Source organism: Microtus oregoni, unplaced genomic scaffold, assembly GCF_018167655.1.
Source record: "Microtus oregoni isolate MIOR12 unplaced genomic scaffold, Mior012 000000F_ref0000247, whole genome shotgun sequence".
Classification (NCBI taxonomy): Eukaryota; Metazoa; Chordata; class Mammalia; order Rodentia; family Cricetidae; genus Microtus; species Microtus oregoni.
Window position 1 is genome coordinate 15,790,744 of NW_024543059.1, and position 14,921 is coordinate 15,805,664.

Consider the following 14,921-nt stretch of genomic DNA (forward strand, 5'->3'; position numbering starts at 1 on the left):
GGAGACCACTGAGGCAAAGACCAGAGCAGAGCAGCCATGGGCTTACCCAGAAGACAGTTCTCTGGGAGGCTTACCTAGCTGGCAAGAGAGGGAAATGGTAATTAGCTAGAATTTTGTCATGAAGAAAGGACTAGACTTTACCTGACACTCATTCTTCAGTCTCTTAGGGACTCTGACTTAAGAGCCCCAGACTTCATCCTAAACTTTTTCTCTCATTCTCTCCTTATCTGTATATAATTACCTGCAATTTCTTTTATCTTGAGGCCTTAAAAAAAACAGACATCAATTTTGAGCAGACTATGGAGCTCTTTTTGAGCAGAATAGGAGACTCGTTGTGTTGGGGCTCCAAGGAGTGGCTCTTGTATGGGACATTCGTCCTCCACCTAGGGCAGCTGAGCTCCTGGATGGCTGGCGGGTGGCTGGGAGAGGTCGGGAGTCGCCCTGCGAACTGCAAGCCTGTGGGCTTCTGATGGACCTGGGACCCTGCTTTGCAGCCTGAAGAGTAAGGATGGCAATGAACAAGGGCCCGACCCTGCTGGATGGAGACCTCCCTGTAAGTAACCTGGCCTCTCATGTGAGATGGGGAATGGACAACCAAGGGAAGGGAGCACAGAGAGGGAGAGCCAGGGAGCCTCAAGCAAGATGAGTCTGCCTTACGCTCTCAACTACTCCTGTCCTTGCCACTGTTAGCAGGGGTGTTTGGGGGAACTGGGGGAAGAGACGATGCCTATGAAGGTCTAAGAGCCTTGGAGAGAAGGGTAGGAGGGGGAACTGGAGAAAAGAGACCAGGCCTACGAAGGTCTAAGCACCTCGGAGTGTTGGTTGGGGGTTAAAGAGAGACAGGGCAAGAACTCACCATGCCTTAAACCCCAAGGCAAAAGTGCACCACTCAGGAGGACATGCATGCCATACGGAACCCATGCATTCAGTGGCCCTGCAATGCCCTCACTGCCTGTGCTGCCATGTGTGGGAATAAACGGGACACACAGTGTGCCCATCATGATTTTAAATAATTCTGATACTTTTCTAGGCCCTTGATATGTTTTGCTAAAACCTCTCTGATTTGGGTACAGTTCAGATAGTTAGCGACATTCAGAGTTATGAGCCTATCAGAGACTAAACTAGACTTTACTGAACCTCCATTCTGGGGATAGCTGCCTTGTTTTGTACTAAACCGTAACAGGGGTGAAAATGGGTCGCAAGAAACGCTAAGTCTTTTTAAGTTAGTTGTTTCTTCCATGCCCAGCCTGTTTTTCCTTTAACCTTGTCCAAAACAACCCTTGAAAGTACTGTCCAAAATGTTAAGGAGAATATTTCCTCACATTCTCCAAACCCCTTTCTCCTTCTGATATCTGACTCAGGATGATATACTAAAATAATATGGTTTCTTTGTCCCAGAGCCCAAACTGTTCTCCTTGATGGTTCTGCTAACTTGACCCCCTGCAAGCAGAGCCCGTCACAGGGTGCATCTGAAGTGATACAGAGCTGGAGCAGAGGGGTCAACCCTGGAGAGCTGGCTTGTATTACTTTTTGAATGGACAGTTCTTAACATTCACAAGACTAGGCAAAAGGATACAAGGTCCCAGGTAGTTTTGACTCATTGGCCAATCTGCCTCATCCTCACCCAATCGTTACTTTATTTTATCTTAATTTATTTGCAAACAAATTCCATATAGTCCATTTTAAACCTGACTTGGAAACAGTCCAATATGGTGAACATGCTTCTAATCTCAGAATTTGGGAGGTAGAGGCAGGAGAACCAGGTGCTGGTTATAGAGTGAGTTTAAGGCCTATCTGGACTAGATGAGAGCCTATCTTTTTCTTTGAGATGGGGGTTCTCTTTGTAGCAGTTCTGGCTGTCCTGAAAGTCACTTTATAGACTAGGATGGCCTTGAACTCACAAAGATCTGCCTGCCTCTGCCTCCTTGTGCTAGGATCAATGACATGTCCCATCACAGCCAATCTCAGAAATCTCATCACACCCTGTCTCAGAAATACACACACACACACACACACACACACACACACACACACACACACAAATCAAATCAAACCTGACTGACTTCCTGGCTCTGCTACTTACTATCTGTGTGATCTTGGGTAAGTCAATCTTATCTCTGAATCTCAAATACTTGAAACAGCAAATGACTGTTAGGACTGAGATCAAGGCGCCCTGACCAGAGTCCCGGAGCATAAAAACCTTTAGTAAAGGTCGCTTCCTACCACGCAACCAGACTCATTCCTTCACTCTAAGATTGGACTTTTTCTCCTCTCTAAAGCTTAATTATGCAACTGCGGACAAAGCAAAATGCTTTGGTAAGAGTAGGACATCCCAGTAAGAAGAGAGGACCACAGTGCCCCCCAAAGGCTCAGACTCACTGGAGTACCGGCTTAAGAGAGGCTGTGTCAGATCCTAGAGTGTCATAAGGAAAGGGTCACAAGAACATCGTGTGACCCGTTTATAAGCTAAGATAGAACGTGGAGCTGTTTCCTATGGAATAGGGACCTTTGCAGGGTGTCACTGACTGGAAGTGTGTGAAGGGCTGACACACAAAAGCTGAAGGAGATTTGTTTAGGGTTGTTCCAGCGGGGCGGGGGCGGGGTGTGGAGGCAGGCTTCAGCTCAGCAAAGTTACCCCACAAGGGCACCAGCCGCTCTGTGAAGGCATCAAGCCCACCAAGGAGATAGCCAAATACAAGTCTAGTGAGACTTTCTGGAAAGGATTCTTGCTGAGGAGCCCCAGGAGGCCTCAGATCTGCTAGTCTGTGTAGTCAAGAAGAGCCCACGGGCAGTGGTGGTGCTCTCCATTAATTCCAACACTGGGAGGCAGAGGCAGGCGGAGCTCTATGAATCTGAGGCCAGCCTGGTCTACAAGAGCTAGTTCCAGGACAGGCTCCAAAAGCTACAAAGAAACTTTGTCAAAAAAAAAAAAAAAAAAAAAGCTAATTCCAGGACAGGCGGGGCTAAAAAACAAAAAAAGCAAATGGACGGATCTAGGAAACATATTGAGTGAGGTAACCCAGACCCAGAAAGACAAATAAAATACGTACTCACTCATAAGTGTCTTTAGTCATAAAGCAAAGAAAAACCAGCCTACCATTCACAACCCCAGAGAAACTAGACAACAAAGAGGACCTTAGAGAGACATACATGGATTTAATCTACAAGGCAAGTAGAAAAAGACAAGATCTCCGGAGTAAATTGGGAGCATGGGGATCATGGTAGAAGAGGGAGAAAGAGAGGGGAGTAGAGGAAAATATATAGCTCAATAAAAACAATAAGCAAACACAAAGTAAAGAAGAGCCTATACTTTCCACGAGTCACAGCTCCATGTATGGCTCATGTCTCCAGGGTCAAGCTTTCACACAGGCGCTGGGAAATAGAGGACATTCTACTGAAAGAAAGGAGGCATACACGCATAATCATAGCAGGGCTACACACGCAGGGACAGCCCAAGGACAAACAGAGCCTTGATGGAGGAGAGTCAAAAGCTGGACAGGGTGGAGTCAACACAACAGTAGTTCAAGGTCATCCTTAGCCAAGTAGTGAGTTCAAGGCCAGCCAGAGCTACTTGAGCCGCCGTCTCACAGAGGAGGTGAAAGTGAGAGAATCTAGTGAGCAGAAATGGGTGTGGGAGGGATGGCCAGCCTATTCGGCAGTGGTCCAGCACTTTTAGACCTGGGCCCAGAATCTCAGAAAGACCATGAAAGTGTTTAGATGAAGCTACCAGTTGAAGGGGGACTCAAACCCTCAACAAGTACATTAACTTGGCAGTCAGTCTAAGAGGGGTGAGCTGGAATTTGGTTTGGTCCCCAGAGAACACAGGTCGCCTCAGGAGTTCCCCAGAGTCTAGGTAGTGACCAGAAAGGCATTGCAGGCAGGTTTTCATTTTCCCTGCCGGCTCCCTCATGGTCCCATGAGTGCTTCCCTTAGACCTGGGCTGCCCTCACCAACGCCATGTATGACCCTAGCTGGGCTCAGTTTGCAGGGAGGTTGAGTGGGGGTGGGAGGCTCTGACTCTTTTTTTTTTTCCCTCACAGGAGCAGGAGAATGTGCTCCACAGAGTCCTGCAGCTGCCTGTGGTGAGCGGGACTTGCGAATGCGTCCAGAAGACCTACAACAGCACCAAAGAAGCCCACCCCCTGGTGGCCTCTGTGTGCAATGCCTATGAGAAGGGTGTTCAGGGTGCCAGCAATCTGGCTGCCTGGAGCATGGAGCCGGTGGTCCGCCGGCTGTCCACCCAGTGTGAGTTCTCATTGAACTTGGCAGCAGCCTGCCCGCCCACTGATAATCATTGCGTGTCTGCCCGTCTGCTTGTCAGTCTGTCTGATCATCTCACAACTTGTTTGTCCACCTCCCTGAACAACTTCCTGGTCTTTTTGTCTGCAGAGATAGAGGTATAGGTGCAGCTCTCTTTGTTACTATGCATGCCTCAACTGTAGCCCGGCCTAGGGCATCCTAGGCTAACAATGACAGTCAAAGAACTTTCAAGGGGAAAGAAGGGTAGAACTATGTGAGCAGTGGTGAGAGGGGAGCCTGTGGCAGGACAGCTAGCTAACCCAACTCCAAATACAGCAGAAAGGGGCTGGAGAGATGGCTCAGAGGTTAAGAGCATTGCCTGCTCTTCCAAAGGTCCTGAGTTCAATTCCCGGCAACCACATGGTGGCTCACAACCATCTGTAATGAGGTCTGGTGCCCTCTTCTGGCCTGCAGACATACACACAGACAGAATATTGTACACATAATAAATAAATATTAAAAAAAAACAAATACAGCAGAAAGAGCAGTATCATGAACCGGCGGAGTCTCAATGAAAGCCACTGTAGCAGTGCACAAGGGCACCAAGCAAAGATGATGGTGGTGAAGATGATGATGATGGTGGTTGTGGTGGTGGTGATGGTGATGATGATGATGGTGATGATGATGATGGTGATGATGATGATAGTGATGGTGGTGGTGATGATGGTGGTGGTGATGATGATAGTGATGGTGATGGTGATGATGGTGGTGATGGTGATGATGATAGTGGTGGTGATGATGATGGTGGTGGTGATGATGGTGATGGTGATGATAATGGTGGTGGTGATGATGGTGATGGTGATGATAATGGTGGTGGTGATGATGGTGATGGTGATGATGATGGTGGTGGTGATGATGGTGATGGTGATGATAATGGTGGTGGTGATGATGATGGTGACGGTGATGATGGTGGTGATGATGATGATGATAGTGGTGGTGGTGGTGATGATGGTGATGGTGATGATAATGGTGGTGGTGATGATGGTGATGGTGATGATGGTGATGGTGATGATAATGGTGGTGGTGATGATGGTGATGATGATGATGGTAATAATGGTGGTGGTGATGATGGTGATGGTGATGATAATGATGGTGGTGATGGTGATAAATACCACAGGATCTAGGCTAGCCTTCATGGATGCCCTCATTCTGTCCAATCTGAAGACAGCCAAAGTCATCTGAGCTCTTTGCTGTTTCAAAAAAATATGAAAGAGTATCTATAAACACTCTTTAAACCCGCGCAGTCTGTGACCTCGACCATAGAGGCTGTGTTCTCAGCAGACCATGGGCAGTCTGCCCCTGGAAACATCTGCATCCCGGGGCTTGTCCCACTCCTCTAGGGCAACTTCGTTCTCTTCCCCATGGCTCCTTTCAGCTGCAGCCATCTTGACAGCTGGGGGTTAAATCTGGGTCTAGGGACAGTCTGGAACTGCTCTAGCTGTGGCTGAATCCATCATCTCCAGGACTAAGCAAGCCCAGGCCTGGTCCCCCTGAGCCAGTGCCAGGGGCCTAGCTCACTCCCTGCCTCACTCCCACATGCATTCTCTCACTTCCTCACAGCCTTCCGGAACACGGGATGGGGAGTCTGGGAGGAGAGAGTGCAGTCTTTGGTGGCGATTCATAGAGTTTCCACCTCTGCCCACTCCAAGTCTGCTCATCCGTTCCCGCTTTGCAAACCCAGAGGCTGACGGTTCTGGCTCCTGACAGGAGGGGGCAGCAGAGAACTGCTGCCCAGGGTCCTAGGAGTGAAGAACAAGGACCATGCTGAGCAGGTGTAGGTCTTACTGAGTCCAAAATGACCCTGCTCTCAAGGAGCCATAAGTACACGGGTACTAAATACAGCAGAGTCCAGATGACCCGGAAACAGCAGAGCTGGGATCTGTGGGCCCCAACATGCTTCCTTTGAGACAGAGGCCACTGTTATTTCCTCGGGAGGGGGCAGAGATCATCCCAACACAGCCTTTCCCTCTCAGTCACAGCTGCCAATGAGTTGGCCTGCAGAGGCCTGGACCACCTGGAGGAAAAGATTCCAGCCCTTCAGTACCCTCCGGAAAAGGTGAGTCCTCCCTCTTCCATGATGCTCCATATACTCCACTGTGACCTCCTCTCAGGAAGGAGAGCAGCCAACTCCCTGGCTGTGTAACTTTCTGTGTTCATGGGGTGAGCACCCTCTTAGGCAGAGGGAGACCCCTCTTCCTCTTTCTGTGGGGTCAGGTAGAGTTGGGGTGTCTGGTATAGCAGGTATATGCCTCGGACAAGCTTAGACAGACACTTTCAGGGTTCTCAAGGGGGAGAAAGGGTTAACCCCTATGTGGTCCCTTCCATAATTGCTCAGTCTTCTGCTACTATGGCCGTGGGATCTGGGACTCCGAGGTCTGGCACAGGACTATGTGGTGACAACAACTACCAAAGCCACCAAGTCCACTCACTGGGATCTCGGGGTCACATACACAGCCTTGAGATCCAACCCTTTATAGACCGTGAGACGAAACAAGTCACTTCCCCTGGGGCACATCTTTATCTCCTCTTATCCAGTACTGGCTTCAATAATGCCCATGGCCTCATCTACTTTACTGACCAACCACCAGCCTGTCCTACAAATCTCCCCTGAGTCCTGTGCCCATGTCCTGCCCTTGTCAACAGTCGCAGCATGGCCTTCATAAAGCCCTCTCAGGTCATCCTTGAGGATGGGGCTTGCTGCCCTCATTGTGCAGATGAGTAAACCCAGCCTGAGGTGGAGGCCACCAGGGGCAGGCCTGCTGGTCACCTCCTCTCTATTGCCCTAGACCAAGCCACGGAGGAGCTCCTGGGGTCTCAGAAGGAAGAAGGCGAGTTACTCCAGCATAAAGCTTGTCACATCTGTCAATCAGTGTGAACTGTGAGCTGAGGGAAAGACAGAAGAGGGAGGCGAGCTTTTGAAAGACGGGGTGCCTTATGTGAAGGAGGGTATCAGGACTGGTGCCACCAGGGGAGCTTTGGGGCTATCCTTACAGGATGAATCTTCACTCAGTGTGGAGAAACCAGGAGACCTAGAGGACTGGCACAGCCAAGGTGGCCTTTTTCTTTCCCACATATCCACATATCTCTGCTGGTCCCTGCACCCTTTTTTTTATTTTTAATTTTTCAGTGTTTAGACATGGTCTCACACTGTAGCCCAGGCTGGTCTAGAACTTGCTTTGTAGCCAACGATAACACAAAACTCATGATGATCCTCCTGTCTCAGCCTCCAGCTCTTGTATTACAAGTGTGTGTCTGGTTGCCTGGGTCTTTAAATAGGGCCCTCCAGAGAACTGGGCTCAGGGCCTGTCAGGAAATCCACACAGCTGACTGTCTCTTCACACACACACTCCTCAGCTCGCCTCTGAACTGAAAGGCACCATCTCTACCCGCCTTCGAAGCGCCAGGAACAGCATCAGCGTGCCCATTGCAAGCACATCCGACAAGGTCCTGGCCAGCTGCGAGCTTGCCTTGGGGATGGCTAAAGAGACCGTGGAATATGCTGCCAACACCCGAGTTGGCCGACTGGCCTCTGGAGGGGCTGATCTGGCTCTGGGCGGCATTGAGAAGGTGGTAGAGTTCCTTCTGCCACCAGCCAAGGAGGAGTCAGGTAACTGCCCTTCAGACTGACTGGCTACCACTCAGAACCTGAGGATCAGTGGGAGACCCCAAGTCTTATCGCCCATGCTCTGAGATAGGGAATGCCCCTCGGAATCTCTAGAGGAGCTCAGTTCTTTGCTCCTTCCACCCTAGATGTAAGAGGGAGAGGGAGCTGGCATTGGCTAGAACCAGTGGGGTCATGGTTGGGGGTTGTGGTTGAAGTAAGGCAACAGCTTTCCAGTCCAAGGCACCATACTGAGGGCATTTTCTAGTCTTTCAAAAATGTATGTGTATGACTGTTTTGATTGCATGTATATGTGTGCACCATGTGTGTGGCTATGGCCTGCAATGGCCAGAGGAGGACACTGGATCCTCTGGAACTGGAGTGACAGATGTCTGTGAGCTACCATATTGGTGCTGGGAACTGAACTCAAGTCCTCTACTGGAGTGACAAGCGCTCTTGACTGCTGAGTGAAGGTCCCTCCATCCCTTTCCGATCTGTTTTCTTCCGTATCTTTTATCTAGCCCTCACTTCTGGACGGCAGAGGGATCCGAAGACTCCCAAGACCAAACCAAGCCTCGTGAGGAGGGTCAGCACCCTGGCCAACACCCTTTCTCGACACACCATGCAGACCACTGCCTGGGCCCTGAAGCAGGGCCATTCTCTGGCCATGTGGATCCCGGGTGTGGCACCTCTGGTGAGTGTCTGCTTATAACTCTGCCTGGCCCCGCTCTGTGGGTTTCCTGGTCCCACTATCTTGGGAACATCTTTCAAGCTGGGCTGGAATCTTAGACATAAAGACAGGGATCTTAAGAGAGTGGTGGCACATGCCTTTAATTCTAGCACTTGGGAGGCAGAGGCAGGCAGATCTCTGTGAATTCAAGGCCAGCCTGGTCTACAGGACAGCTGGGGCTACACAGAGAAACCCTGTCTTAATAAACAAATGAGCAAGCAATCAAACAAATAAATAAATAGGATCTTGAGCTAATTGCCCAGCCTATGGGAGAAGAGAAAGAACAGGACACAAACTGAGGGGTGGTCCTGATCCATCACCCTCTTCTGTCTCCCCCACCCTCTCTAGAAGTCTCCCTGACTCCCAGTCTTCATGACCCCAAGTGGATCTCCCATCCAAGTACTAACCAGGCCCGACCCTGCTTAGTTTCCGAGATCAGACGAGATCGGGCGCGTTCAGGGTGGTATGGCTGTAGACCCAAGTAGGTCTCTTATGTGGGCCTGCCCACCCCTGTTTGCTATTAAAACAGTAGAAGGGGCTGGAGAGATGGCTCAGCAGTTAAGAGAACTGATTGTTCTTCCAGAGGTCCTGAGTTCAATTCCCAGCAACCACATAGTGGCTCACAACCACCTGTAATAAAATCTGGTGCCAACTTCTGGCCTGCAGGGACACATACAGGCAGATCATAAATAAATCTTTAAAAAAAAAAAAGAACAGAGACATTAAAAAAAGCAGTAATCGGGGGCTGGAGAGATGGCTCAGTGGGGTAAGAGCACTGGCTGCCCTTCCAGAGGACTTGGGTTCAATTCCCAGTACCCACATGGCAGCTCACAACTGTCTGTAACTCCAGTTCCAGGGGATCTGATACCTTCATACCAATGCACATAAAATAAAGTTAAATAAAACAGTAGAAGGTATCACCCATGAACTGTTAAAAATAAAAATTACAAAAACCTGTCCAGTGGATGGAAGTTCCAACAGCTCTTGCCCCTGAGTCTCCCTTTGTAGGGGCTCCTGACTTCCCCACTGCACCCGGACCACCTCTCCTACCCCCACCCCCTCACCCCCATGCTCAGACCACATCCCCACAGCACCCAGGCCAAGCTGCGTCTCCACTCATCTTGATGCAGTTAGGCTGCAGTTTTTGGAAATAAGGAACTTAGCGAGAAACTAAGAGGGAAAAAAAATGAAAGAAAAAAGGAGAAAAAACCACTAAAGTCAGGCACGTAAGTGCGTGCTAATGATCTCCGCATTTGGGAGGCAGAGGCGGGAGGATTTCTTCAAGTGTGAGACCAGCCTTGTTGACACAGTGAGTTCCAGACTATCCAGAGCTGTATCCAGACCCCATTTCAGAAGACAACAAGAAAAGATCCTCCAACAAAAATAAACAGAACACCAGAGACAAGTAAAACAGCACGGAGAACATGGAGGCGGGGTCTGAACAGGGCTGCAGCTCAGTGGTAGAGCCCTTGCCTAGCTCACTGGAGGCCACGCACCCACAGAGCTGGAAGATGGGAAATCTCAGGAGTCGGCAGGCAGTGACTGCTTTTCAGTTGTGTGAAAGGTCTTTTTACTTTATTTTTTTAAGCTTTAATTGACTAATTTTTTTGAGATGGGTTTATTCTGTAGCCCAGGTAGCCCTTATTTTGTGGCAGTCCTCCTGCCTCAACCTTCCAAGTGTTGGGATTGCAGGTGTTGCCCATTACACCTGGCTGTGAGTGGTTTTACTTATTACTCTGTGTGTAGCCCTCTACCCCTTCTGAGATAGGGATGGATGCATGCTATGTTGGCGTGGGGGTGATGGCACCCATCCCAAGGTTAAAAGATAGCTCTCGGGGGCTGGGGCTCTTGAGAAGCAAGACAGAAGGATCCCTGCAGGTTGAAGGCCAGCCCGGTCTACATGGTGAGTTCCTGCCAACCAGGGTTACACAGTGAGACCTTATATATATATATGAATGAACCGAGGTTGGGGCTATAAACTCAAGCGTTGAATAGAAGGGCCTCAGATTCCATCTCAACATTAAAAAGAAGAGAGAATAGCCAAGATGAGTGTGTGACTGTAAAGTCAGAGGGGACCACAGACTGGGGAATACAGATGGAAGAGACTGACAAGAATCTTTTGGGATGTTGAGATAGTCTCTATCTGTTATGGTTACACAGGGTGTGCTTAGAAAGTCTCAGAGTTCTATGTTAACGATGTATGCCTTCAGTTATAGTTATTATTAATTAAAATGCTGGGGAAGAGGTTAGCTAGATGGCTCGGTGGTTAAGAACACTTGTTGTTGCTGCAGAGGACCCAGGTTCGATTCCCAGCACCCACATGGTGGCTCACAGCCACCCATAACTGTAGTTCAAGAGAATCTGATACTCTCTTTTGACCCCTATGGGCACCAGGCACACAGGTGGTACACATGTATTCACATAAAATAAAATAAATAAATAGAAAAAAAAACAAATAAACCTAAACCCAAGACCCCATGGGGCCAGACCCTGCTCACCACCCCTGTCTCTGTTCCTGTGTCAAAGCCTTCCAGCCTAGGGGGTCCATCCACTGAGCTATCTGTCTACTGGCCATTCTCCCACAGAGCAGCCTGGCCCAGTGGGGTGCATCAGCAGCCCTGCAGGTGGTGTCCCCGCGGCGGCGGCAGAGTGAGGTGCGGGTGCCCTGGCTGCACAATTTAGCAGCCTCCCAGGATGAGAGCCACGACAACCAGACGGACAGCGAGGGAGAGGAGTCGGATGAGGAGGAAGAAGAGGGATCAGAGGCTGAAGAGAACGGGCTTGGAGAGGTGATGAGGGGACTGAGCGCTTAAGGCCGCACAGCCCGTGGTTGGGGCTGAGAAGCGGAGAAGCTAAGTAAATAAAGGACTCTGTCCCCAGGTCACCCCCAATTCACAGCCAACTAAGTATCACTGTGTCACTCAGCGGGCTTCACAACTCCCAGAAAAGTAGGCAGGGTGGGGATTGCTGCTTCATTTTGCAGATGAAAAGTTGGGGGGTGGGGTGGCGGTGGCGCGTTCAGAGAGAGGAAGTGACATGCCCAAGGCCACACTACCCACAGCTAGGGACAGAATCAATATCTCTCTCTCTCTCTCTCTCTCTCTCTCTCTCTCTCTCTCTCTCTCTCTTTTATGTCCACATTTCCCCTCTAGCTCTGGGCTGGTGGTTAGGGAAAGGATCAGAGGAGTTGATGCAGGGCAGGGGCTAATGGTTCTCTGGCCCGCAGGTAACAGCCCTGCCCAACGCGAGAGGCCTCCTGGGTGGGGTGGTACACACCGTGCAGAAGACTCTCCGGAACACCATCTCAGCAGTGACTTGGGCACCCGCGGCTGTGCTGGGCACGGTGGGAAGGATTCTGCACCTCACACCAGCCCAGGCTGTCTCCTCCACCAAAGGAAGGGCCATGTCCCTATCGGATGCCCTGAAGGGTGTTACCGATAACGTGGTAGACACTGTGGTACACTATGTGCCGGTGAGTCCCACCCCAGGGCCACCTTCTCCCAAGGCAGATTTGTCTGAAGGAGATGTAGGACACCCCCGCCCTCGCTTCTTCCAGCCCCGTGGAGACCCTTCTCCAATCTCCAGTACTCAAAACCTTCTTACAGACTGATCTTTGCCAACCCAGAGCACAGACATTCATAGCCCTGGCCTCAGATCTCTCCCCTACATTGCATTGTGCCTCTCCTTTGATGATGGAGTCACTGGTCTGTGAGTCCTTAGAGGCTCAGACCTCCCCTTTAGCTCCGGAGGAAGGGCCTGGCCATAAGCTTTCAGGGCTACCTGCACAGTAGGCTGTGCATTCTAGGGAGAGTAGCTGGTCCTAGGTCAGTTCTATCAACAGCAGCGCGGGGTGGGGGTGGGGGTGGGGGTGGGGGGGAGCCAAGACTAATACCGTCTTTTTGGGAATCCCTGACACCCTCTCCAAAGGTTGAGCAGGGTGAGCAGGCTGAAGTAGAGCTTGGTGGAAGGGGAGGGGCCCCTAGAGCTGGCCAGGGAAAGGTTACTCAATCAGCTTCAAGGAGAGGACTCCTCCCACTACTAGAGGCGACCAGAGTTCTTAAAACCTCAGGGGTCTCTCGGATACCCCCCCATCCTGATGGCTTACACCCCAGTCTGCGCCCTTGTGATTGCCCCCCCCCCCACCGGAGCGGGGAACTAGGCCAAAAGCTATAGAAAGGGGGATGACTCCACGGAGAAGGATCCCTAACCAGAGTGCCCGGCTGTCAGCTTCCCAGGCTGTCCCTGATGGAGCCCGAGAGCGAATTCAGAGACATCGATAATCCGCCAGCAGAGGTCGAGCGCAAGGGGTCAGGGACGCGGCCAGCCAGTCCGGAGTCCGCGCAGCGTCCGAGCCAACCTCGCGGTGGCTTGCGCAGCGTGCGGGGACTCAGCGCGCCCTCCTGCCCGGGTCTGGACGACAAGGCGGAGTCGTCTGCGCGTCCAGGCTTCCTGGCCATGCCCCGGGAGAAGCCTGCGCGCAGGGTCAGCGACAGCTTCTTCCGACCCAGCGTCATGGAGCCCATCCTGGGCCGTGCACAGTACAACCAGCTGCGCAAGAAGAGCTGAGCGACCTGCGTCCCTGCTCGCCCCGGCGCCACCCCATGGAAGGTTCGCCTCTCACCAAGGAAACAGAAACCACACTTCTAAGTGGGCCTCTCGGTCAGGGTGGCTCCTTGGAAGCCTGAGCTGCATCCCCATGATGCTGCACACATTTCTAAAGCATCCTTTGGGGCTTGGCCATCACAGGCAGTTTTTAAGAGGCACCAGAGTAGCGGGCGATTTTCATGTCATGGCTTTCTTTTCTTTTCCCTTCTTTTCTTTCTTTCTTTTAAACTAAAAAAGTAATTGCTTAATTCAATTTCTCACTTCTGTGTCAAAATTTGTGGCAAAATGACACCTGATTGGTTCTAAAATTCATATCCTTTCTCTGTGAACATTTGTTTTGGTAGTGGGTCAGTTGACAATTTCTTTTCTTTTCTTCTCTTTCCTCCCTCTCTTCCCCCTCTCTCTTTCCTCTTCTCCTTCTCCCAAGTAGCACAGGCTGGGTCCTTTTCTAGTGCTAGGAGATGCCGGCTCTGGCCTGCTCCCTCTGAATGTCAGGAATTCCTGGTGCTTTTTTTTAGCTCTGAGCTTTGAGACCCTCTGATAACCTGGCTCTCAGCACACCGCTTTAAAAAGAACAACGAGGTGCCAAAGCCTTTGTGCGCTCATTTAGATAACAGTTCAGACTTTGCATCTCTCTTGCCTGCACAGTGGAGCCTTGGGTCTGTCCTCTATAGCCCCAGCTCTTGCTCACAGCCACGGTTCCCCTCTCATCACTCCTGCTTTCCACCTGTGTAGTCACTGTTGAATGCTGATACCCCAGATGCTGGGAGCCGACAGTGGTCACCTTTAGCCTAACAGCGTATACTATATAGAGCACATATCCATAGCCACCATCCATTCCAAATCCCATTTTTGGAGAATATCAATATTTGATCGATCTAGGGAATTCATAAATACACTTGTAACGTTCAAACATTGCGAGGTGTGTGTTTTCCTTTCTGGATTTCTCAATTCTCTTTTATAAAAACAGCCACATGCCGGGCAGTGGTGATGCACGCCTTTAATCCCAGCACTTGGGAGACAGAGGCAGGCAGATCCTGTGAGTTCGAGGCCAGTCTGGTCTACAAGAGCTAGTTCCAGGACAGGCTCCAAAGCCACAGAGAAACCCTGTCTTGAAAAACAAAAACAAACAAACAAAACCAACCACACTTCAGTTTCTTATGCTTCCTTCCAGTTATAGGCTACGCTTGGGCAAGCACATGTGTATAAACACCTATCTTTGTTTACACAAACCGTGGGTGGCATCCTCCCTGGCTTTAATCCCTCCTTTTAAAATGCTTATTACACTTTTTAAACGTTTTTTTCTTTTACTTTACATGTACGAATGTTTTTCTCACATATATGTGTCTGTGCAGCATGTGTGTGCCTGGTGCCCATGGAGGTTAGAAGAGGGCACTGGATCCCCTGAAACTGAGTTATATATAGGTGGTTAGCTGCCTTGTGGGTGCTGGAAGTAAAATCCTGGTCCTCTTCCAAGGCAACAAGTGCTCTCAAGCACCGAGCCATCTTCCCAGCTCCTCAACTGTACATCCTAGCCATTTTTTTGTACCAGAATCAGAAGCCCTATGTTCTCTTTTGAATGATAATCCAGAATATGAAAGTAATAAGAATAATTTGGTGTAGCTAGCTTCCTAATGATGAACTTACAGGTTGTTTCTTTTTTCTTCCCGTCTGTAAACAATAAGA

The 14,921-nt window shown here is 50.2% G+C and overlaps 1 protein-coding gene across 1 annotated transcript; it reads left to right on the forward strand.

Moving 5' to 3' along the window:
• The first annotated feature begins 508 nt into the window (after window positions 1-508).
• Window positions 509-13,196, forward strand: Plin1 (perilipin 1). Its single transcript, XM_041660092.1, has 8 exons — window positions 509-553; window positions 4,041-4,245; window positions 6,273-6,355; window positions 7,654-7,906; window positions 8,422-8,594; window positions 11,216-11,419; window positions 11,857-12,102; window positions 12,858-13,196. Exons 1-8 carry the CDS (start codon window positions 509-511, stop codon window positions 13,194-13,196), a joined length of 1,548 nt encoding a protein of 515 aa, XP_041516026.1.
• Window positions 13,197-14,921: the final 1,725 nt, after the last annotated feature.